Below are 26,583 nucleotides of genomic sequence, written 5' to 3'. Positions count from 1 at the left end.
TGGTGTATAAACAACAGACGGAGGAATGTCATATGAATGTATTAAATATGCATCAGCTAATATTTCAAGCAGCAATGCCGGACTTTTGTCATCTCATGAATTCTGACAATTGTATCTTCCAAAGCTCTAATTTTTGGAGCATTTCAGTATTTTATTTCAATGCAGTGCTGAGGTCAGGGGGGCAGGTCTGGCATGTCACTTTCAAAATATCATAGAACTTCTGAAATAAAAAATTAGAACTCTATTTGTGAATTAAAATGCAAAATATACAACATTTATTCAATTCTTTTAATTTCTTACATAAAGAATAAGTAAGGTTAACCGAATTGCCCAGGAAGATCTGCAGGTTACAAACATGACAGTTAAACAGGAATTAGACCAACTCTTCAGTACTGACTCAATTAAACTTTCAGGGAAGTGGGAATGTGAGTAGTTTTTTAATGGGGCCCGTACATGATAGACCATTGGTCCTGTCTGCCTTTGAGGGCTGCTCAAATCTGCTGATTTCACACAGATCCCCATTGATCCCTTGTGTAAGGAGATGAATAGAAATATCTTAACACCTTTTCATCATCTACGATTCTTCTCTGGCCTAGATCGCTCTCAGTGAGGCCCACTTTCTGGAGGTCAGTATGTCTCATCTCAATGGTTTCAGAACTTTTTTTTATTCATTCATATATGGGACATGGGCATCGCTGGCTGGCCAGCATTTATTGCCCATCCCTAGTTGCCCTTGAGGAGGTGGTGGTGAGCTGCCTTCTTGAATCGCTGAAGTCCACATTCTGTGGGTTGGCACACAATGCCATTAGGGAGGGAATTCCAGGATTTTAACCCAGCGACTGCGAAGGAACGGCAATATATTTCCAAGTCAGGATGGTGAGTGGCTTGGAGGGGAACTTGCAGGTGGAGGAGTTCCCATTTATCTGCTGCCCTTGTCTTTCTAGATGGAAGTGGTCGTGAGTTTGGAAGGTGCAGTCTAAGGATCTTTGGTGAATTGCTGCAATGCATCTTGTAGATAGTACACACTGTTGCTACTGAGTGTCGGTGGTGGAGAGATTGAATATTTGTAGATGTGGTGCTAATCAAGTGAGCTGTTTTGTCCTGGATGATGTCAAGCTTCTTGAGTGTTGTTGGAGCTGCACCCATCCAGGCAACTTCCATCTCACCTCAGGTGATAGGCTCAAACCAAAGAAAATCCCCAACCCTGGCGTCACATTGTTGCATCACTGATTTGTAAAATTTTGGGGGGGAAGAGAGGGTGGGTGGGCAGTTTTCTGTTCTTCACAAGACTCAGCAGGTCCTCCTAATATAGGCTAAGACCTGATCTATAAGTCCTGCCAAAGTTCCAGTCTCTTCTGCATCAATTTTGGCCCCATTATTTTTATGATTCATTACTGGAGAATTTCTTCATATTTCTTAAACAAATTTGTCATGGGATGTTAAAGGCTGGGGATGGAGTGGGGGGATGCTGGTGGATGGTGTTTGTGGCAATTTGGAACTTGAATGTATAGAAATAAAGTAAATAGACAGCAATAGTATTTTCCTTCATGTGTTTTGCTGAATGTGTTTGTTATATTGCAATTTGTAATCAGTATTCCTTTCAATAGCAGCAGTGGTGTATACAGGTTTTTCAGAATAGGTAAACAGAATCATAGAAGGAAATGTAAAGCCTGTTTCCCGCTCTCAATCTAGTTACCTTTGATCAAATCATACATTTGAACTGAGGACATTCCTCATTGTAATATTTCCTGTTCACCAGTTAGCTAAATTACAATTGTGCCAGTGCTATCTCCAGCACCTTCTTAAAATTTACCTCTGCCTCTCTAATAGCTTCCTTTGGATGGCTTCATTATTTACCCTGCAGTCTAAACAATCCAGCAGCATATCGTTGAGAGTGGCTCCGAAGTTGCGGTGCTCTGGAATCTGTCTTAACTTGGCAATATAAGTTGCAATAGTTTCCCCAGGGGCTGTCCCAGTTGAGTTAAACTTAAATCATTGCAATGTTACTGATGGCTTTGGGTGGTAGTGTCTTTTCACCAATTCACCTATCTCAGTGAATGACTTGGAGTCAGACGCACTTTGGAATGTGAAGCTGCAAATTAAATTGTAGGCTTAGGTCTCAGACATCTCAGATGGATTGCCTTTCTCTTCCCCTCCTTCTCTATTTCATTGGCCTGAAAAGAGTAGCTCAAATAATTGCATCTAACCCTTCACAGAGGCATCAAAAGGATCTATCCATCCAAACTTCTGAACTTCAACTCAACATGGCCTTATTCTCATGATCTTGAAACCGCTTTTTTTCTTTTACCTTCATTGCTAATTCCTGTTCACCAGTTAGGTAAATAACAACTGCAATGTTTATTTACATATAACTATAATACGGAGGCTTGCAGCCCCATGGCTGCCAGTCAGCTTCCAGGATCAAACTGATACAGAAGCCTGTGCGGCTAAGGTGATTCCCCTCCCTGGTCCCTGATTGGTTACCTGGGTCACGTGACCCTCTCGGCAGATTCCCCCATAAAGGGCCAAACACCATACTCTTTAATATGCATAGTAATTCACACATATTTAAATGTAACATATATTTAAAATTGGCAATATTCCATCCAATTTTTCCACCATTATTCTTCTGACATCCATTAACAAAAATGATAATTTAAAAAATTATAAGTCACAAAGTTACAAATTGTATAACTGTTACTGTGCTATAGCATACTTTAGTACCCAAAGTGCTAAAACATTTTGGAAAATAATTTACATATTAGTCCATGATACCAATTGAGGAGGTATTCAGAAGTTGCTTTATTTAAAATATTTGTAAGAACCATGTACTAATAGATAAGGCGAAAAATAAAGTTTCCATGTTGGATTGTGAGAGTTTTTCCATGTTCCTTTGTAGCTTATACATATCCCCAACATCAGCTTCTGTCCATTTCTTTATACCAGCTGAAATGAAATATCAAAAGGTTAATGAATAACAGCAACGGGGAATAGTTTAGAGTAATGACACATGGATAAATCAATAATACGAAGCAGAAAAACATCACCCAAGAGCTGCACTGTCATACATCTCCAACAATTCCAGTGCAGGCTCCTTTACTCATGAAAAAAAAACTTTTTAAATGATAATATCTATGATTTAATTGATCGCATCTATTAAATATTTAAAATGGTAAGTGATCTCAGAATTTCAAAGGTGCTGCACATATAGCAGCCTCATGAGTATGACTAAGTGACACTAATGAGGCAGGACTTAACATTACAGTGACAACTTCCACATGCACCTTCCTCTCCCTCTCATCATTCTTTCATTTCTCTCTCCTTTCCTCCTTACTTTCCTCTCTCCTCATCGATATTTCCCATCTTCACCTCTTTCTTCTCCATAGTTCCTACACCATTCTTACTTTCCTCTCTCACTTTCCTCCTTTCTTGTCTCCCCCTTCCCCCTCCTCTCTCTCTTTCAATTCCTTCTTTCTACTTGTACTTTTCTCTCTCCTTCTTCTTGCTCTCCCTTCTGCTTCTTCCTCTCATCCTGTCTCCCTCTCCTACTTGCTTCCTACCCATTTCTTTCCTGCCATCCATTCCAATGGACGCGATCTTTCCGCCCGCTCACGCCACGCTCCCGCTGCAACAAAGATGGAGATTTTGGTGACAAGCCAAATCTCTATTTACAGCAGCAGGATGAGAAAACCCCGCTGGTGTAAACGGTCAGAAAATTCTGGCCCATATCTTTTATCTGCCTCTGTGCTCCTCCTCTCACCCCTCCTCCTCCCTTCCTTCTTTTCTCTTCTCTCTCCTCTCCTCACTCATATCTGCTTTCTCCTACTCCTTCTTGTCTGTTTCCTTCACCTCAAACCCCTTCCTCCTTTATTTCAGGCATGTCACTTTTATTCAGCTATGGTTTATTTTTGACTTTCCTGCTGGAAAATCATACTTGGCTGCCATTTTAATTCGTACTGTTTTAACTTTGTAGGGAAAGGTTTAACCTTAAAAGGGGGAAATGCCTCTTGTGATAACTTTCTTCACTTATATTTCACATAAATTTGTTTTAATACCTCCACTGGTAAAAAGGGGAAGAGTTCTGAGAGGGATGAAAGAAATGCAGAGGATCTGTGTTTGTAATTCTGTATTCAGCTCATATTAAGAGGTAGATTCTTACTAAGCCAATGTCACAATAACATACTATTCCGATTTCATAAGAAAATGATGAAGATATTTTCTTAGCCTGCAGAAGAGGTGAAGGAAATGGAGCAATTTGCAAGGAAATAATTTTATCATCACAGCTTAAATTTAACTCCTAAAAAAACAACACACCTTTGCATTATTTATTTGTTGGAAGTGTTTATCAGGCTCACCAGCTTCAACTGAATCATTCTGAAGAGATCCCTGCAGGGATGATTCTTGTCCTCCTAAAGCACAACATAAATATAATTACTGCAGAATCTGATTACAACAGATATTCAGAGTTTTCTACTCAGCAATTACGCACCAGCTTCTGTAGTTAGAGTTCGCATGGAAACCAGAGTGATGCTCTCCTTTTCTCCATTAACCTGAGAACTGAGGAAAAATGCAGACATATAAACTTCTTTTTAATTCAACAGAATCTGTCTTGAGCATTATATTCCAACCTTTAATGAATAGTTAAAAATGAGATTCATTTGCCCAAACCTACCTTTCTGATGGTGCTGCATTCCTTGTCTTCCTTCCATCTATTAAGACAATAAACAATAAAAGCTGAAACTATCAAAGAATAAATAGTAGGATATGAGCAAAACATTTTGGCCGGAACTCTCCCCAAAAAAATTCTAAGTGTTGAATTTGTGGGAAAACTGGAGTAATTCACGCTGTTTTTTTTTCAGTGGGAGTTCACACTAGAATCTCCCACACTCTGTGCAATGCAGAGGCCATCAGAACGAATATCATTAGATTTCAGGGCCTATTCCCACCCAGGAGACTGAAACCAGCAAGCCTCTGTGCATGATCAGTGACCCCGAGCTGTCAGCCTCGCAATTGCTGGCCAGCTCAATTGCTGCCCAGCCCGGGACCATGGCAGTGCTGTTCCCCCCCAACCTCCCTAATGGCCCAATCGCACCCCCCCCCAACCATTCCTGGGCCCAGCCCCAACCCAGTCCCCCCGTCCCAGACGGCCCTGAACTCCAGCCTCCTTCCCCACAGTTCCCCACCTCAGCAGTCCCAACACCCCCAGGCACTCCCACACCCCTCCCACCAGGCCCCACCCTCAAGAGGCCCCCTTGGCACTGCTCCATGCCCGATAAGCAATGCCAAGGTGTCCACTGGGCATGGGCACTTTGCCCGTTGGGCAGTGCCATGGGGCACAGACTGGTACTGTCAGGTGCCCATGCCCAGGGGGCACCCCTCCCCCCCACTGCCCGAACCCCCTGGGGGCTCCCAATTGACCCCCTTCACTCCAGCGGGGTCATCTTGATAGTTCCCTGATAGTGCGGAGTTCCTGTAAACCCCGCTGGAGTGAAACACTCTGGTGGGGTGGGAGAGGCTAGCGGGCCTGGAGAATTCAGTCCCGAGCCCGCTAATTATATTTAAATTATATTAAAAACAGATTTAAATAACTTAGCTGGTCTTCCCACCGGCTTCCAGTGCAGGTTTGATGGCGTCAGAAATCCGGTGCTGGGAGATGCGCTCGCGGTGGGAACACATGCACGAATCCCGTGCATGCCTGGCCGCGAGATTCTCCCACCCCGCTGCGCTAGAAAATTAGCGCGGCAGGGTGGGAGATTTGCCCCCTTTATTGGATGAAGTTTTTGTACTTTTCCATTATCTGTTCATACGTTTTTCTAGAAAGCCTAGTAAGTGAAATGGTTGATAGTTTCTAATAATGAAATAAATCATAGATAAAGAGCACAATCCTACCAGCCAAATCTCCGTTCACGCCTGCGGGAATGTCCCGCTGGCGTGAACAATGTAAGATTCCGGCCTATATCACTTTACGCATGGTGGTTCAAAGTCGACATGCTAGAAGTATAAAGTTGCATTTATTTCTGTAAAAGTAGAGTCATTCTAACTTAGTTTAAAAAACTGTCTTATTGATAAATAAAGCTTTTGATTTATAAAGAGTACATATTTTGGCTAACATTGGGTAATTTTGGCAGAAAGATATTATAAATAGTTTGGCTACCTTGAGATGCATCCTCATTATCACAACATTTAAACCGCAAACTGATAACACTGACGAGGATCACCACAAGTATTACAAGGATTAGGATCAGGATGATCACAGCTGAAAACACAAATACAATAATTACACATTATCCATATGAAGGTGGAAATGTTAGATCGCAAAAAGATAAATGCCAATATGACAGCACAGAGCTAGGCAATTAAGTGGTGAAGATGAGGTTAATATCATAGGCAAGTAAGAAAGATTAAAATAAGCATTATTAAATCAGCAATATATTAATGAATGTAGTATCAGTAAAATGGTAATTATGAAGAGAGAAAAGAACATCATTGAAGAAATGGCAATGTTATTAGAGAAAAATATAAATGCTGGAAATTTCCGACCTCGTCTGTGGCTGGGATTCTCCAGCGCCGCTGCAATGAATGGAATTTTGGCTGAGTGCCAAATTCTCCATTCTCACTGGCAGCAGGGTGGGAATGAATGAGATCAGAGAATCCCAACCTAAATGTGTAAAGACAGATTTAAATGAAGAACTTCCACCAATTTACGCTTGTTAAGTAGTTGTAAGTTAGATAATACTTCTGGTCGCAACATTATAGGAAGGATGTGATTGCATTGGAGAGAGTTCAGGGGAGATTCACCAGGATGCTGCCTGGGATGGTGCCTGGGATGGAACATTTAAGTTATGAAGAGAGGTTGGGAAGGCTTGGGTTGTTTTTGTTGGAGCAGAGAAGACTGAGGGGTGACCAGATCGAGGTGTACAAGATTATGAGGGGCATGGACAGAGTGGATAGGGAGCAGCTGTTCCCCTTAGTTGAAAGGTCAGTCACAAGGGGACATGGTTCAAGGTGAGGGGCAGGAGGTTTAGGAGGAATGTGAGGAAAAACTATTTTACCCAGAGGATGGTGACGGTTTGGAATGTGCTGCCTGGGAGGTTGGTAGAAGTGAGTTGCCTCACATCCTTTAAAAAGTACTTGGATGAGAACTGGCACATCATAACATTCAAGGCTATGGACCAGGTGCTGCTAAATGGGATTAGGCGTTTCTCACGTGCCGGTGCAGACTCGATGAGTCGAGTGGCATCTTGTGCACTATATGATTCTATGATTCACGCTGTCTAATCACAAGGGCTTAAGTGTTGGCATATTCTAAGATTGAAGGATTAGTCCCTTATTTCAAGAATCCTGTATCAGTTGTGCTATGATACAACTTTCAGTAATTAAAGCTAAATGCTCTGAGTGCATAATTATCTCTCTGGGTACTTCTGCCTCCAAGTTCACACAATCCTGTTTTTGCAAAATAGTAAGAAGTTTAACAACACCAGGTTAAAGTCCAACCTGTTGGACTTTAACCTGGTGTTGTTAAACTTCTTACTGTGTTTACCCCAGTCCAACGCCGGCATCTCCACATCATGATTTGCAAAATAGTACAGGCAGAACAATGGATTTCAAATCTAATTCTAGTTTGAGAACATCCATGGCTTTGCTTTTACCCTGCCTAACATATACATTCAATTAACTGCACAATTGACCAGAGATACGAAAGACAGAGCTAGATTGACTAAATGAGCTGGGTATTCAATTGCAGAAAATTACCAAAGGCGAGCACAGACAAAGAATTGGATCCACTTGTAGTTGGAGCTATGCTTGACTCTAACCCAGATGCAGGATCTGTCAAAAGAAGACAATAACATATAACTCGGACCATGCTAGTTACTGAATACACAATTGAAATAAAAACCTTTGAACCAGGGTACTTTGACTTGTGCTGTACTTAACTAATTTTAAGCAGTTACTATAAACATACAATTGCCTTCAATTCTCATGCTTGTTAACTTTTATTGCTCATTTTCAGACACTTGCAGCTTTCACCTGTTTCACTAATAATGCATTAAACTGCATTTACACTTGCAAATGACCATGACAATTTGTAGAATTCTCCCAAAAAATGATGAAGTGAGAAATTGTGGGGTGGCACGCTGGTACAGTGGTTAGCAGTGCTGCCTCACAGCGCCAGGGACCCGGGTTTGATTCTCAGCTTGGGTCACTGTCTGTGCGCATTCTCCCCGTGTCTGCGTGAGTTTCCTCCAGGTGATCTTGTTTCTTCCCACAGTCTGAAAGACATGCTGGTTAGGTGCAATGGCCATGCTAAATTCTCCCTCAGTGTACCCGAACAGGCACCTGACTGTGGCGACTAGGGAATTCTCACAGTAACTTCATTGCAGTGTTAATGTAAGCTTACTTGTGACAATAATAAATCAACTTTAAAACAGGAGTTGTCTGCGCTGGTCTTTTCGGTGCACTCCACAATGCTCCCACAGTCAGTTACTTTTTTGGAGAGTTCAGAATTCCACACCAGTTCTAGGGGTTGGTGGGGCCTAAACGTGCCAGTGAATCTGGCTTCAGAGCACTCGTGCACTATTTCACAAGGTGGCCCAGTCTCACAGTGAACTGGGAGACCCCTGACCTCTCCCCCTTCCATGGACCTCAAACCCCTACCCCACCCACCCCCATCAGGACATCAGGACCCCCCCCCCCCCCCCCCCCCCCCATGGACATAGAGACCCATCTCCCCAATCATAGCTCCACCCCATTCTGTCTCTGCCCCCACTCTGACTCCATCCCCATTCTGGCTTCATCCCCCCCTTGGTATTGCCCCAGCACAGTTATTGTGCTTGATGGGCACTGCCAGGATGTCAGGCTGGCACTGCCAGGCTGGCATTGCCCCATGGGCACTGTCCAGCCCTTCCCCCCGACCACCCAGGAGCTTCAATGGCCTCCAATTCCCCTTGGCGAGGCCATCACATCTGGTCCCGGTTGTTGGGGGCCATACATGATTCTCGCCAGGGAGAACTGGCTTGTAAGGTGATAAAGGTAATTGGGCCAGGACGATAGCAATGCAAAGCATGCTATTAAAATTTAAATTGCCGTAAAGCCGATGTTGCTGGCAAAAAATGCCGGTATGATTGGGGGAGACAACAAACGGGCGCAAACCTAATTTTTCACCTCCTGATGATCCGAGCAGCTTGCCTCACCAAAAGTAGGGTGGACAAGGTCATAAGATTGCGCCCAATGTTTCTATGTAACTGGCAACCCTTTCAGGTTCTTCTGTTGTTTTCAGGTTCTCTATATGCTTCCTGCCTCTCATAAACATCAGGGCCATGGTGTCATCTCTGGATTTATGCCAGGTTCTTCTTAGAGCTGAGAAGAGTGGTTTTCCTCATGTAGTGAATCTTAACGCTTGACCATAACAATTGCTAACCACCTTAGGTGTAAGCTTATCGCCTATACATACCACAGGCGAAATTTGATAGTGTTGATTTTCCTTGGTGATTGACTAGTGGTAGATGTTTTTAAGTAAATATACATGTTTGATATATATTTACATAAAGTGTCGTCAATTAAACCTATTTGTGGTTAAAAGGTGTTGATGTAACCACACCTGCAGTGAATTAGTGATTTATATTAGATAAGCTACATATGCCAATTCATTCTAGCTTAGATATTTCAATAAGATGCATGTTTGCATCCATTTCACCAGCCATTTCTAGGCATATTATCATACTCAAAACATGGAAAAGCTCATAAATATGAAGTAATTTTCCATTAATTCTATCTTTTATAGTTATGTTTGGTGACATTTTCTTTAAATTGCATCAATTTATTTCCTAAAATAACTCACAATTAAGAAATGTTTAAATAAAATTAAGAGAGGAAATGAACAGGATCATTTACTGTCATTCTGAATATAAATGTATATGTGTTAGCTAATATAGATTTAATACAGTCATTGGCTTTACCTGTTATTTCAGCCTTGCTGGTTGATGCTCTGGAGTATGCGCTCTGTGCAGTAGGTACCACAGAGATAAATGTTGTCTGAGCAGCAGTGCTTGTGTCAACTGTAAAGAAAAATGAGGTAAAAACAGGTGCAATGTAACCTAATAATTGCAAATACTGATAAATGGACACTGAATGCATAGAACTTGAAGAAGTGTCCATATTGCCAGGAATAGCATTGTTGAGTACGACACAAGAACACAATACACAAGAATACAAGAATTAGAAGGAGGAGTAGGCCATTCGGGCCCTTGAGCCTGTTCCACCATTTGATGAGATCATGGTTAATATGCTTATGGCCTCCCTCAGCACTACTTTCTGTCTAGCCCCTTCTCTACCCTTTGATTCTATTGTCAATCAAGAATCTATCTAACCCAGGCTTAAATATATTCAATGACCTAGTCTCCACTGCTCTCTGGGAAAGTGGATGCCACAGACTAACAACCCTCTAAAGAGAACAAAACCCCACAATCACTTGCTGGGATTATCTGGCCACCCTGCAACGTTTTTCTAGGCAATGAGACTATCAATGGAATTTCCCATTGATTCCACCCCGTGCTGCCAGGAAGCATGTGGAGGGAGTGTGTCAGTGGCGGGACCAGAAGAACCCACCAGCGTGAAGAGCCAGAAGATCACATCCTCTGTTTTAAATGGGACACCCTTTATTTTTAAACTTGTCCCCCTGGTTCTAGTTCCTCCTATAAGGGGGAACATCCTCTCAGCATCCACCCTGTCAAGTCCCATCAGGATCATGTTTCACTGAGACCACTTCTCATTCTTCTGGATTCCAATCAATCCAAGCCTAAACTCTTTACCCTTTCCTTATAAAATTACCCCTTAATCTCAGGAATCAATCGAGTGAACCTTCTCTGAACTGCTTCTAATGCAATCATATCCTTTCTTAAGTAAGGAGACCAAAATGGTACAGTGCGCCTGATGTGGTCTCACAAATGCCCTGTACAAACCTCCCTACTTTAATATTCCATTTTACTTACAATAAGGGTGGGTGCAAGAGCAGAGGAACCTGGATTTATATGTGCACAAATAATTGAAAGTGGCAGGAAAAGTGGAGAGAGCAGTTAATAAAGCATCTAATATTTGGGGCTTTATTAATACATGCATAGAGTTCAAGAGCAAGGAGGTTATTCTGAACTTATACAAGGCACTAATTAGATCTCAGCTGGAATATTGTGTATAGTCCTGGGCCCCACACTATAGGAAGTATGTGAACTCATTGGCGAGAGTGCAGAAGATGTTTACAAGAATGGCTTCTAGCGATGGGAACCTTCAGTTATGAGAATAGATTGGGGAGGTTGGTACTGTTCTCCTTGGAGAGAAGAGGGCTAAGAGGAGATTTGATAGAGATGTTCAAAATCATGAGGGCGTGGACAGAGTAGATAGGGAGACATTTTTCTTGCTCATAAAGAAATCAAGAACGAGAGAGCTCAGATTTAAAGTGATTTTCAAAAGACGCAAATGTGATGTGAGAAACGGGTGGATCGGGCCCGGAATGTACTGCCCGGAAGGCAAGTTCAATCGAGGCATTCAAGAGGACATTAGATGATTATTTGAATAAAAACAATATAAAGGAATATGGAGAAAAGGCAGGGGAATGGCACTAAGCCATGATGCTCATTTGGAGAGCCAGTGTAAACACAATGGGCCAAATGGCCTCCTTCTGCACTGTAACAATTCTGTGATTCTGTAATTCAATGATGTGAATAGTTGGGACCCAGCCCTGATTCCTGTGGCACTTCAATAGTTACAACCAATTGTCCCTACTTTCTGTTTCATTTTAGCTAACCAATTTTCTATCCATGCCAATATGTTACCCCCGTCACCATGAGCTTTTACTTTGAGTGTTAACCTTTGATGTGTCATCTTATCTAATGCCTTTTCGAAATCCAATGTACCACGTCCACAGGTTCCCTTTTATGCACTTTGCTTGATACTTCCCCAAAGGACTCCAATAAATCAGTCAAGCAAAATTTCCCTTTCATGAAACATTTGTGGGAAATCATTGGGGTGACATTCTATGTCGGAATCTCAGTCCAGATTCCCCCTCCTCCACTTCCTAGCAGTTCCCTCTTTCCATACAAATCACCAGTGTCAGCATCTGTCCCTTCCCCTTCTATCAGTCATCTTATTCACCCAACTCACTCCACATTAGCCTCCATTTCTTTTTTCACTGCCATCCATTGAGCTTCCTTTTACAGGCATCTGCTTCCCCTTTATGCTCTAACCCATTCCCTGTAATACTGCTGTCTCTTGTTCTCTTTCACTGTCATCAATTTTCTTGGCTCTCACTGCTATCCATTTTTATTAGTATGCTTATTCCCCTTCACAGGCATCAATCCCTCACCCCCATTTCACTACTATTTGTTCCCCTTCTCCACTGCCATTCATTTCTTCCCGGGTCCGACACTTAGCTACCTTCTGTGGCTACAGTGTTGGAACTGATCCTTTAGAGTAGAGCAATAGAAGAAATTGACACACTGTCCAAACTCTGGTGAGCGCATGTTGTGAACTAGCATGAAACATTGGAAGAAGTTGAAAATATGATGGATAGAAAGGCTGAGGCTGATTTTATATGTGAGGAATTTCAATGCACTGGGAATCAGGGCCACTAGAGGTCGGTAATGTTCTATCTTCAAATATTCCATTTTAATTTACATCAACATAACCAGCATATTTCCTGCAATGCCTATCCTATTCTGTCACCCGTGGAATGCCTCAAAATGTATTGCTTGACCCTTTCCTGTTCATTGTACATGTGCCACATTTCAACTCGAGACTTGCTATGCCTGCACTCAGTACAGTTCTTCAAGTGTTTCTAACCTTCCAGCAAGTCCCAGGGACAATTTTCTGAATTTTCTGTCCTTGTTATAGCTATGTTGAGATTCACTCTTATTATTTTGTTGCCTAATATACTCATGTGCACTAACACAAAGATTAACAAATTATATTGGTTCTTTTATCAGTGGCGGCCATCCCTATCTTTGACAATGACCTCTACTGAGAGTTGTGAGTTTGTGGCAAAGGTCTTTATGTAACTGAACAGGCCGATTCTTGACTCGCTTATCTTTAGGCACAAGGGGCAAGATGTTCCACGAGGTGGTGGGATCCAGGGTGCAGGATTTTCTTCTTTTCATTCTCTCCTGCCACTTTGCTTCATTTTAAGATGTTGTGACTCAAAGCCTGATGCAGTTTGATGGACAAATTGTTGCCATTCTGAACAAATGATAGTGAGCTCCTCGCAATCATTAATGTCAATGCTACCCTACTTCAAGGAGAGTTGCAGAATGTCTTTGAACTGTTTTCTTTGTCCTCCCCTGGAATGTTGGCCATTGAGAGTTGAGAAAACAGGGTCTGGTGGGCATACAGTTTTTGGAAATTTGGACACAATGGGCTGAATTTTCAAGCCCTTCCCACGAGATCTTCTGGTTCCACCAATGGCAAACCCTTTAGTGGGTTCCCTGGTGGCGTGCCTGGAAAACAACGCAAAACACTTGAGACATCAGTGGAACCGGAAGATCCTACTGTTGTCCAATGGCAAGTCACCTTCACTGCCGGGAAACACACTGCAAAAGGTTGGTGGGGGTTGGGGGGGGCGGGGGGGCACTTCCACCCAATGTCTAGCCATTGAAGTTGATATTAAATGAGTTTTACCTGAATGCTTAGGGAGCTGGATTCCTGAACGCTACTAGTGCTTATCTGGTGGTCCTTCTTTTGGAACTGAAGGATGCAAACTGAGATATTGGAATTTCTCCAGCACTCTTTTTGTGTTGCTAATACACAGTCCTGGTCTCACTGCATTATAGCACTGTAGTGCCAAAGTCTGCTCTGTAAACTAGGGCTTTAGTTGATTGGAGGATATTTTGTGCTCAAAAACCTATTGCTGTAATTTGTGAAAGACTGAACTGGTATGGCTGATCTGGTCTGGATGACCCTTCATCAGAGAAGATCAAAGAAAATCAGAAAAGATTTATACTATAAGGGCTGGGGGGTGCAATAGGACACAGGGAATGTAAATAAGGATAAAGAAGGTTGAGAAAGGTACCATTAAGTGTTCAGACTGTGTGAATGGCAGAACAGAGGTACAAATAGTCTAGTGATGTTCTCGTGGACCCCAACGCAAATTGGAGGAACAGCACCTCATCTTCTGATTGGGCACTTTACAGCCTTTCAGACTGAACATGAGCTCAACAACTTCAGATCATGAACTCTCCCCTCCACCTCTGCCCCCCCTGCACCTCCCCCTCTTCACCCCCCCCCCCCCCCCCGCCGCCACCCCCACCATTTCCATTTATTTTATTTTGTTCTGTTTCTTCTTTTCATCCCATTCATCCATTTTTATCATCCTTCTTTCTCACTTCCAATTTTCAATTTCTCCGTTCCCACTCTCCCCCCACCAATCCCCTCCTTCCCTTTCAGGACAACTGCCTTCACCATCTGTACCTCTATTCTGCCATTCACACATTCTGATTGCTTAATGGACACTTTCATTAGCCTTCTTCATCCTAATTTACATTCCCTTTGTCCTATTACAGCCCCCCCCCCCCCCGGGCCCCACACCCTCATAGTATAAACCTTTTCTGATTTTCTTTGCTTTTCGCTCTGAAGAAGGACCATCCAAACTTGAAACACTGGCTCTATTTTTTCTCCACCGATGCTATCAGACCTGCTGAGATTTTTCAGCATTTTTTGTTTTTGTTTCAGATTCTAGCATCCACAGTATTTTGCTTTTATTTTGGCTGACCTGGTGTTGGATCTCCTTGATGCTGATGGCCTTTTGAGAGAGTGGCTGCCAAGGTGTGGGAAGTGCTTAACATATTGCAGAGTCTCTCCTTCAACATATATATGGGTGGAATATTTGGCTAAACAGGTATGAGTTGATATCTGAGTTTTGTTTTGGCAACAGGTCACGTTTCTTGCATGCAAAACCTAAGAGATCGAGAATGGCTTGCAAATCTGGTGCAGGGTGGGCAACACCCCTGCAATCATCCGCAAACTGTAGAACATGTATATGTATCCTGACTTGCATTCTTCTAAATTAGAACTTAGAAAGAAAGAAAGAAACCCTACAGCACAGAAAGAGGCCATTCGGCCCATCGAGTCTGCACCGACCACAATCCCACCCAGGCCCTACCCCCATATCCCTACATATTTACCCACTAATCCCTCTAACCTGCGCATCCCAGGACACTAAGGGCAATTTTAGCATGGCCAATCAACCTAACCCGCACATCTTTGGACTGTGGGAGGAAACCGGAGCACCCGGAGGAAACCCACGCAGACACGAGGAGAATGTGCAAACTCCACACAGACAGTGACCCAAGCCGGGAATCAAACCCAGGTCCCTGGAGCTGTGAAGCAGCAGTGCTAACCACTGTGCTACCGTGCCGCCCAACTTCCTGGTGCTGATGAAATCCTCCAAGCTACACAGTGTGGCTGCAGACCTTCCAGGTCCAACATGGTCTTTGTTGCCAGACAAGTTCAAGGAAACCGTCAGCAGAAACTCTTCATTGACCTAACAAACATGTTTGACTCAGTAAGTCACAAGACTGTGGATTGTGCTCCAGCAATTCGAATGTCCAGGAAATTTTATCACAACCTTGCAATTGCTTCATGGTGATATGACTGCAACTATCTTGAGTGGGAGATCTGAAACAATGCTTTCAAAATCTGGACAGGAGTCAAGCAAAGCTGTATAATAACACCATACTATTTACAATCTACCTCAGAATGGCTATTTACAGCATCAAAGATGAACTATTATCTAGTGTCAGTATCAATTACTGTCGAGATGGAAAACTCTTTATCCTCAGTTGCCTCCATTCCAAAACTAAACTGATCACCGTAGATTGCTTGTTCACACTGCATACATAGAAGTACCAATATTTAAATGCTGTGACAGGTTTTACCTGTTGTTTCATTCTTCTCAGAGCTTGTTGTATCAGATATATTTTCAATTCCTGTAGACGGTACAATGGTGGAATTGTCTGTCACTGAAGTATTACTTGATGCTATGAATGAAAAATATTTATGATTATGATAACATCTGAACAGTTAGATACACTTATTGGTAAATAACAAGGTAGCTGTTCCTCTCTCAATTAATACTTTTAAGGCAAAGTTGATTTCTCAGTAAGAAAGGGAAGATGTTTCAATTTATGCCCGATATAGCATCATAAAGTGCCTGCATTACGGTTAGAGGGGTCATTCCATGAACCTTTCTTTCCAGCAGGGAGTATGCTTGCAGGAAGTGTCAGTCAGTGTGAAGCTGCAACATTGTACTTTCAAATCTCTGACTTGCGTTCCCTGCAAACATGGCTTTCCATCAGGAAGATGTTTAACAACACCAGGTTAAAGTCCAACAGGTTTATTTGGTAGCAAAAGCCACTAGCTTTCGGAGCCTTAAGCTCCTTCTTCAGGTGAGTGGGAATTCTGTTCACATTGTGAACACTCACAAGCAATCACTCACATTGTTTGTACCTTTAAGACTTGATTAGTTGTAAGTATTCGCATTCCAACCATTATTCTGTAAATTGAGTTTGTGTCTTTATATGCTCTGTTTGTGAACAGAATTCCCACTCACCTGAAGAGGGAGCTTAAGGCTCCGAAAGCTTGTGTGGCTTTTGCTACCAAATAAACCTGTTGGACTTTAACCTGGTGTTGTTAAACTTCTCACTGTGTTTACCCCAGTCCAACACCGGCATCTCCACATCATGATTTCCATCAGGAAGACAGGATTGCGAAACTACTTGGTTGCAGAATAAAATTCCTTGTGATTTGTATTGAAAAAATTCTTCAAATCCTGTCAGCACCAGAGTAAATCTTTCATTTTTTGCTCCAGCCTCCTTCTGGCCGCCTAAGATATTCAAAATTTGCACTTCCAGCCAACTGTTATATATTAACTTAATAGTTACTTTGTAATCTATTCCATTGTCTTACACACAGGAAACATCTTACGATAAATTCTTAATCAGAAAAAGAATTAAAAGTCACTGAGCAGAACTTATCTTGCCCCCCAAGAGTGAGTTCATAGAATCCCTACAGTACAGAAGGAGGCCATTCGGCCCATCGAGTCTGTACCGACCACAATCCCACCCAGGCCCTATTCCCATAATCCCACAAATTTACCCTGCTAATCACCCTGACACTAGGGTCAATTTAGCATGGCCAATCAACCTAACCTGCACATATTTGGACTGTGGGAGGAAACCGGAAAGCCCGGAGGAAACCCACACAGACATGGGGAGAAGGTGCAAGCTCCACACAAACAGTAACCTGAGATCGGAATTGAACCTGGGTCCCTGGCTCTGTGAGGCAGCAGTGCTAACCACTTTGCCACCGTGCCACCCTGTGATGGGAGGCAGAGGGCAATCCTCAGAATCAGGAGCAGTGTGCCTTCCCATCCCCTCCCCAATTGACCAGCAGCTCTTGGGGGTTGGACTTTGCCCTTAAAGGCACAGAAACCCTGATGACAAACAGTTAACTACCTGGTGAATTCGATCAGGTCACCTCCCTTGCAATAAAGGCCAACACTTTATTTGCCTTCCCAATTACATGCTGTTCCTGCATGCTGACTTTTTGTGACTCATGTGCAAAGACACCCAGGTCCCTCTACTGCAGCATTCTGTAATCTCTGTTCAAATAATATTCTGTTTTTCTATTCTGCCTTCCATAGTGGGCAGCCTCTTGGGTGCATTGCAACAATGCACTCAATCTCTTCCTTGGGGTGGAATTTTCCCGTCGTGTCCGCCACGGGAATCGTAGCGGGCGGGACAAGACCATGCAAAGGTCCATTGACCTTGGGTGGGATTTCCCGTCTTGGGTCGAGTGCAGCCGGAAAATCCCACCCTGGGTGTATAACTGTCCTAAAGAATATTGATTTCTATGATTCCAAATTAATAAATTTTTGTGTAGGGAATTGAAATGTAACAATACTCACTTGTAGTTGCAGTAGATTGTAGGCTACTTGCATCACGTGAAGTTGTCTCACCCCATGTCAGTGATGAATTTTGATGGTCTTTTGTAACAATTGTAGTCTCTCCTTTGTTTATTGTCCCTAGAGCATACCATTCATAGAATTTTAACAGTTTTCTGTTATCTAGACATCAATTTTTAATCAATTATAACAGTTTTCTGTTATCCATTAATTAAAAATTGATGTTTATTTTCAATGGTAATACAGAAATAATTTTCAAAGCTGAGGATGATCAGAGACATGTTGCCAGGTAGCAACAGCCAGTCAAGCGCTTTTGATTGTCAGTTTTGTACTGAGCAAATGTTCAATGTTGGTAGAGGAGGCACTGAAAACAATGGGGGAACCTAGGGTAGGAAGGACATAGGAGTGAATTGGCAAGGAGACAGCCAAGGTTGCTGATGGGGGCAAAACACTTACCTTCTTTTACATTTTAATGATACCTTCCCTGATCAGGTTCTCCAACCATAATATAGGGTAGTTGCCTAATTTGCACTGAAAGAGGCCCAATAAGCCCTTCGGTACAAAAGCCCTTTATTGCCCATTTCAGTTTCTGCTCAATACCTAGGACAGATTGTAACCTGTCAGTATCTGGAAGAGATAAGGATGAGAACATCTTCAGAAGAAACAAAATAATTAAACTGTCTATCCAAAACCTTCGCTTGTCCTTTCTTTTTCAGATGGTGGTGAAATTGCAACATTTTTCCAGGATTTTTATTTCTTACTGAAATACTTAACTAAGCTGTTCCACCGCCAACCATATTGTTGATCAAAATTCTCCAACCTTGCCTGCAGCTGGGATTCTCCAGACCCGCTTCAGTGAACGGAGGTTTGGCTGAGCGCCAAGTTCTTTGTTCTCGTTGGCAGCGGCAGTGGGGCATGCAAAATGCGAGAATTCCATAATCTTTATGGTCTACTGGAACTATGAAGTGTGTCATCTATTGTGACAGCTTAAAGATCATTTTTCAAAGTGAAAACGCTCTAGTTTCAGCTAAACCAATGACATGGACTTTATGGTTTACATGCAGAATCCCAAGAGAATTTAGGAAGGGAATAGTGTCTCTGACTATAATTTTCCAACATTTAGTGGAAAGGTGTGCCACTCCTAAACATGGAAAATGTGACTCCTTCTGAAAGGGTTAAAAATCACACAAGTTTAAAAATTATATAAGCTGCAAGTTGAACCTCAGTCACACAGGGCAAGCTGTGTGCAAATGATAGGTTTTGATTAAAGTAAGCCAAAACAAGGCTCAAGGCTTATCTAATCGAATGATATGCAGCTGCAGTTCATGCCTGCCCATTAGAACAAGGAACAATGGAAAGGGTGGTTCAGATACCATTGGTCAGAGATGTAACTATCATTTCTTGATGATATAACATGCACAAGTTTTACTTGTACATACCCTTATGTATGCATGATGCAACCATAACTATGATTGGATAGAGATAACTCCTATTCTATTATTGGTATATGCTAATTACCTGTAATCGATGCTGAGACTTTAATTGGAGTCATAGAGCCTTCGGCCCAACTTGTCCATGCCGCCCTTTTGTTTTAAACCCCTAAGCTAGTCCCAATTGCCTGCATTTGGCCCATATCCCTCTATACCCATCTTAACGATGTAACTGTCTAAACGCTTTTTAAAAGACAAAATTGTACCCGCCTCTACTACTACCTACCTCTGGCAGCTTGTTCCAGACACTCACCATCCTCTGTGTGAAAAAATTGCCCCTCTGGGCCCTTTTATATCTCTGCCCTCTCACCTTAAGCCTATGCCCTCTAGTTTTAGACTCCCCTATCTTTGGGAAAAGATATTGACTATCTAGCTGGTCCATGTCCCTCATTATTTTATAGACCTCTTTAAGATCACCCCTCAGGCGTCTACGCACCAAAGAAAAAAGTACCACTCTCTCCAGCCTCTCCTTATAACTCAAACCATCGAGTCCTGGTAGCATCCTAGTAAATCTCTTCTGCACTCTTTCTAGTTTAATAATATCCTTTCTATAATAGGGTGACCAGAATTGCACACAGTATTCCAAGTGTGGCCTTACCAATGTCTTATACAACTTCAACAAGACATCCCAACTCCTGTATTCAATGTTCTGACCAATGAAACCAAGCATGCTGAATGCCCTCTTCACCATTCTGTCCACCTATGACTCCACTTTCAAGGAGCTATGAACTTGTGCCCCTAGATCTCTTTGTTCTGTAATTCTCCCCAGTGCCCTACCATTAACTGAGTAAGTTCTGCCCTGGTTCAATCTACCAAAATGCATCACTTCGCATTTATCTAAATTAAACTCCATCTGCCATTCGTCAGCCCACTGGCCCAATTGATCAAGATCCCATTGCAATAACCTTCTTCACTGTCCACCATGCCACCAATCTTGGTGTCATCTGCAAACTTACTAACCACACCTCCTATATTCTCATCCAAATCATTAATATAAATTGCCTATATATTTCTGAATTTTTCACTGTGAATGCCCTGAATGGACATTTGGGTCCTGTAGATAGCTATAGTAAAGTTCATCTTGAAACCACTCTGTACTTTGTTTGGCTACTTGTGGGGAATTATAGTTTTTAAATGCAACAAGAAAACCATTGTAACAGCCCGTAACTCCTTCTTTAAAATAGAAGACAGAGATAAGTTATGAAATCATAGAACATTTATTTTGCTCAAGTGAATAGGCCGTCAAACCCGCTAATCGTATTACAATTAATGGGTTTGCATAATAATCAGGTTGCCATGGACGGGAACCCAGCAGGGCCAGCAGGGCAGGTCGGGTGAATGCCAAAAGCCTTCACACCCAGCGGGAATCCCAATTTTTGTCCGATGCCCCATTCAGCTGGGCATTGGGATTCTCACTGCCTGTCTGACAAGGCTGGAGAATTCCACCCGTTATCTTTTTTAGTTAGAGGCATAGAAACAAAAATTGAGACATTGTATTGAGCCTGCATCAGATTTTAGCCACAGCCTGTTAGCACTGTGTATAATTTTGGGCACTATTATTTGAAAAATCAAGAAGCAAGGAAATTTTACAAATTACATCCACTAGGAGCATTTATATTAGGATAACTAATGCTAGATTGCTTCTATTTGTTTGCGATACAGAAATAAGCAGTCAGACATTTTAGAGTAATGCAAGAAGAATTAAAGAAGATGCAGAAAAATTCTTTAAACTATTAGAATTTGGAACTCTTTGCCAAAAGCTGTTCCATTTTCTAATCGTGCTGTGGTTGGTAATGTTTTTTTTTAACAGTCTGAACAGGAGCTAATCGCTATACAAAATCACTGTAAATCAATCTTTTAAGAGGAATTAGGGATCAAGACACTGCCATTTATTAACCTCAACATCTTTGACAGAGTAGTACAAACAATTTGTAATGCAACAAATACCTGTTGAGATTGTTGGATTTGTCTCAGTGGTTGCCACAGAAACTGTGGAGGCTTTACCTGAAAGACGAAATGAAGAGGAATGTCATGAGATTTTTAAAATACAATTTAATCCAATCTGCTCTGAGTTTCTTCTCACAATTCAGCTGAAACTTTATGTTAATTTTATATTTTGAACAGCCTCTGTATGTCCAGACAGATTTAGCAGAACTGCCATAAGCACCAAAAGTAATTTGAAAATGCTCTTCGTACAACAATAATTGAATTGAAATATTTGGATCGCAACTAGTTCAAATAAAATTTATGTACTCTCAGAGATTTTGATGAAAGCCTAGGAAAGCATGAACCTCAGGGGAGGATATTTAGAAATAGCATTGCTCTGCTGTCTGGCTCCTGCAGTGAAATCGCTGAATCTTCAGCCAGCACTTTGAATTTTATTCTATGTTCAATGGTACTGCTTCAGAGAATAAATATGACTTCATCGAAGGTCTTCCATCTTTTCAGAGCTCCAATGATCAAAGATTATTAAGCAGTGACTTGGCAGGTTCTGGTTCTGGGCAGTAATGTCTTTGTCCTGAATATTTTTCATTTGAACTGCAAAGGATATTGCGTAATTCAAACCTCAGGGCACGGGGTCAAGGCCTCAAGGAACAAAATGTTCACACATTAGCAATTGATTGTAAAACATTTTAGTGTTTGGTGTTTCAATCTGTAATCTGTTCATCTGCAAAAAATGCAGCAACCTTAAAATAATAGGATCATTGTATTTAAATTGTGTGGATTACTTATAATTTTAAATTATTGATCAAAAGTAACTGCTGTCTTTTTTCATTCATTGACATACATTATATTTGTAGTGGTTTGAAGACTCAATTCCAGTAACTTCCTCTAAGGGAAACGTAAGGAGTTAAGTAGCTAAACGTCCACATTTGCCACCCAAAAATACACACGTAGGGAGCGATTCTCCCAAAAAAATTCTAAGTGCTGAATTCGCGGGAAAAATGGTGCAAATCATGATTGTTTTTTCAGTGGGAGTTCAGACTCGAATCTCCCACACTCTGTGCAATGCAGAGCTCACAATCATGAATCTCATTAAAAGCTCAGGAGCAGGGCCTTTTCACACCCGAGTCTGACAGTTCCGGGCCTCTGTGCATGCGCAATCACCCCGAACTGTCAGCCTATAGCTTGCTGGCCAGCTGGATCATTGGCCAACACGGGATCCACACAGTGCTGCTTCTTCAGCCCCCCTATGGCCTGATCGAGGCCCATGAGCATTCCAGGGCCAGCATCGACAACCCCCTCCCCCCTGTCCTGGAGCGCCCCGATCTCCAGCCCCCCCTCCCCCAGCAGTGACGATTCCCCCCACCCCCCCACCCCGACAGACCACCCCCCCGCCCTCTCGGGGGGGGCAGACCTCCCCAGCCCGCCCCAATCGCTGACCTCCCTCCAGCCCTGAACGATCCAAATGGCAGAGTGGCAGCGGGACCCCCCACCCACACCGATTGCCTCTAAGCTCCGCCCCCTAGGCCCCACCCTTGGAATTGCCCATGCCCGAAAGGGCAGTGCCAAGGTGCCCCCTGAGCATGGGCACTTTACCTCTTGGGCAGTGCCAGCGGGTAAAGGCTGGCACTGCCAGGGTGCCCATGCCCAGGGGTACCACCCCCCCTGCCCAACCCCCCGCACGGCCCTGATTGCCCCTCCTTCACTCCAGTGGGGTCTTCCGCTAGTCCCCCGAAAGTGGGGAGCTACTCTAAACCCTGCCGGAGTGAAATTGTACTGGTGGGGTGGGAGTTGCTATTGGGCTTGGAGAATTCAGTCCCACGCCCAAGCATGGCATTTAAATCACGGTAAAAATAGATTATAATCACTTACCTGGTCTTCCCACCGGTTTCCCGAGTAGTCCTGACCACACCTTATTTCCAATGGTGGGAGATGCGCATGCGTCGGGAGCTCATGCGCGAATCCCTCGAATCGGCACACGCGCGCACCTCCCGACCTAACCCACCAAAAAATTAGCAGGTCGGAAAGGGAGAATCACCCCCGTAATGTTGACTTTGTGCAATAACGCAAAATTAGTGATAGTGAACCAGTATTCCAATTTAGATCTTACCCAATTCTTATTTCCATTGACGTCAGGAAAGATATGAAATGAGCTGCCAATTTGCTATAACCCATATTACACTATCATGAAAATTCCCCCTAAAATGTAGGCAGACCAATATTTAACAAATGAAACTCAGAACAGGAATAAAAGCTATGAAACCTTTGTTTGTAATACACTTGTTTCAGCTGACCAGATAGATATTTGTGGTATTACAGGCATCAGTACATCTGCGCACTTACTAACACTCCCATGTTCCTACGTCAAATGGTAATGTTTTTGTCATGTGGCAGCTTCTACCTTGTCACTGCTACCTACGTACAGTGATACAGAGCCAACAGACTCAAAATCTCATTGCTGCATGGCATTGCTCTTTGGACAAGTAAAGTGCAGTTCAACAGAGTCCGAAGGTGGTTAAATTTTAATCTTAATGAGCAGTCAGCATAATTTTTGGTTTTCTGTTAACATTATAATGACTGAACATCAAACTTGAAAAATCCTAGATGATTGTAAAGCTGTAGCAATGCAACTCAATGCAAAACTATCTGCAAAAGTCACTTTTGACAAGATTTTGACCAATAGATAAATGTAACTTCAAGTGAAACTCAACATTGCAACAAAAATGGGAAGACTGAAAGTGATGGGCTCATTAAATATCAGGAAATGATGATAATACCAATCATCAAATCCCTACAGTGTAGAAAGAGGCCATTCAGCCCATTGAGTCTGCACCGACTCTCCCAAAAGAGTACCTGACCCTCTGCCCAGCCCTATAACCGCACATTTACCATAGTCAATCAATCCTACCCATATATCTTTGGACACAGAGGCAATTTAGCATGGCCAATCCACCCAATCTGCATATCTTTGAACTGTGGGAGGAAGGCGGAGCACCCACATGGACACGGGGAGAATGTGCAAACTCCACACAGGTCACTCAATGTCAGAATCGAACTTGGATCTGTGCCACTGTGCCACCCTAATCAACTATATCAAGACATAGATAGGCCAGTAGAATGTACAAGAAAGTGGCAGATGACATTTGACATAGAGTAGTGTGAGTTGATGCTAGAAGGGAGAGCTAGCAGTAAATTAGATTTAATGGCATAGTTCTGAAAAATGTATAGGAACAATAGGACCTGGGCATTCATGTGCTGAGATTTTTGAATGGATTGTGAGAACACAGTGTATAAGATCTTGAGTTTAATAAATAAAATATTGAGCACAAAAATAGGTAGCCATGCTGAACCGTTGTAAAGCTCTAGTTAGGCCACAGCTTTGGTCACCACACTTTATGAAAGATATGAGTGACTTCGAGGGACCATAGAGAGATACAAGAATGGTTCCAGAGATGAGGGATTTTAGCTTTTAGGTTAGTTTGGAGAAGTTGTGGTTTTTCTCCTTGGAACAAAGGATATTGAGGGAAGATTGGAATAAGGTGCAAAATTTAGACAAGTTTAGATAATGTAGACAAAGAAAAGCTGTTCCCAATTAGTTGATGGTACAAAGACCATGAGATACTTGTTTAGGGTCAGAAATGCAGGGGGCTGTGATGAAGAACTTTTTTACTCAATGAGTGATAATTGCCAGGAACTCGTTGCCTACAAGGAAGGTGGAAGTGGAGACAATAAGTTATTTCAGAGGAAATTTGATGAGCACTGGGGAGAAATAAATTTGTAGCACTTTGTTGGTACGGTGGGGGAATGATACTGAGTGGACTGCTCTATGGAGTGCCAGCATGGATGCAATTGAATGACCTCCTTCGCATCGCAATAGCACTGCAGTGAACACTGTTTTTGAACTTCATTCCTAATTGAATTACAGGTCAACAGTAGCACCCAAGGTGTTGATGCCAGGGGATTTGTGATGATAATGCCAATAAAAGTCAAGGGGATGTAACTGGACTCCCTCTTGTTTGAGATAGTCATTGCCTGGTACTCATGCGGTGTGAATATTATTTGCCACTTCTCAGCCCAGTTCCCTGTGTTACCCAGATTTTGTTGCAGGTAGACGTAAACTGCTTCATTGTCAATTGAGAATGGAGCTGAATATTGTATAATCATCAGTGGACAGCCACAATTCTGGTCTTCTGATGGAAGGAAATCATTGATGAAGCAGCTGAAGATCTTTGGGTCAACGATAATGCCCTGAGGAAATTTTACAACTCAAGACTGAATTTAAGATGATTTGTCTCCAACAACCACAAGTATCTTCCTTTATGCCAGATATAACTCCATCCAAGGGTCCTTGGTGCAACATTCAGTTGAATATTGCTCTGAAGTCAAGAGCAGTCATTCTTGTGTTCCCTCTGAAAATTACTTTTTATATCCATGATTGGACTGAGCTGTAATGAGATCTGGAGCCAAAGACACCCGAAAAACATTAAGCTGAGACCATGAATTAATTGACATGATACTATTCATGTTATAGAGAATACTGTGTGTCATTGTTTAATTAAACAATATTCTACATCTATCATATTCTATCAGAAGTGAGGCAGGAACCTTTTAAAATTTATTTTCACAATGGTTTTTTGCCAGAAAACACTTTTAAAAAAAAGTAATGTTGGTGGATAATTAATTTTCCTTCATTTTAGGAGTTGAATCTGGATACATAATTGGATGTTTATTCTGAAGTTCTCTTTGAGCGCTGTGATACCTTCAATTGAATAATTTCACTGACAAGTACACCGGGTAAATTATGTTGATTCTTTTCATTGCTGAACTGTACATGTGTATGTTTTTCTACACTATATTAAATTTCCAATATTCCTATAGGTATTTGCAGTACAGGAAAAGGCTATTCATGTCTGCATTGGTTCTTTCTTCGAGCAATCCAGAATTCAGTTGATCCCCTGCTCTAACCCATACACATTTATGGGGGAGGTGATATTCCCCAAAAAAATCTAAGTGCCCAACGGGTGAAAAAATGTGAGATTTTCCCTTCACTTTTTGGGCATGCTTAGTGGGATGGTTCCAGAACTCTGTGCTCCACAGCGTGCTGCAGAGGGATTCACACCAGTAAGAGGGGACAGGGCCTAATCCTGCCTGAGAGGCTGGCATCAGCACACTGTGCAGGCCACTGCGCATGCACCAATCTGTCAG

At 42.4% G+C, this 26,583-nt stretch overlaps 1 protein-coding gene across 2 annotated transcripts in view; it reads right to left on the bottom strand.

Annotated features, from left to right (window-relative positions):
- Positions 1 to 249: 249 nt before the first annotated feature.
- The window catches only part of LOC144505488 (uncharacterized), a 47,183-nt gene continuing 20,849 nt past the window's right edge, over positions 250 to 26,583 (bottom strand). Inside the window, exons 2-11 of one of the 2 annotated variants that reach the window (XM_078231605.1) lie at positions 21,382 to 21,438; positions 17,948 to 18,064; positions 15,918 to 16,019; positions 9,957 to 10,055; positions 7,753 to 7,827; positions 6,155 to 6,256; positions 4,673 to 4,709; positions 4,490 to 4,557; positions 4,315 to 4,409; positions 250 to 2,946 (exon numbers count right to left, since the gene is read on the bottom strand). In XM_078231605.1, the coding sequence (XP_078087731.1) occupies positions 2,938 to 2,946; positions 4,315 to 4,409; positions 4,490 to 4,557; positions 4,673 to 4,709; positions 6,155 to 6,256; positions 7,753 to 7,827; positions 9,957 to 10,055; positions 15,918 to 16,019; positions 17,948 to 18,064; positions 21,382 to 21,438 (761 nt within the window). In that variant the 3' untranslated portion in view covers positions 250 to 2,937. The remainder of the gene's footprint in view (positions 2,947 to 4,314; positions 4,410 to 4,489; positions 4,558 to 4,672; positions 4,710 to 6,154; positions 6,257 to 7,752; positions 7,828 to 9,956; positions 10,056 to 15,917; positions 16,020 to 17,947; positions 18,065 to 21,381; positions 21,439 to 26,583) is intronic. The other variant, XM_078231607.1, reaches the window with a different exon arrangement.

Source organism: Mustelus asterias, chromosome 16, assembly GCF_964213995.1.
Source record: "Mustelus asterias chromosome 16, sMusAst1.hap1.1, whole genome shotgun sequence".
NCBI classification, from domain to species: domain Eukaryota; kingdom Metazoa; phylum Chordata; class Chondrichthyes; order Carcharhiniformes; family Triakidae; genus Mustelus; species Mustelus asterias.
The sequence above is the reverse complement of the archived record's forward strand: the minus strand, read 5'-3'. Positions and strand labels throughout refer to the sequence as shown.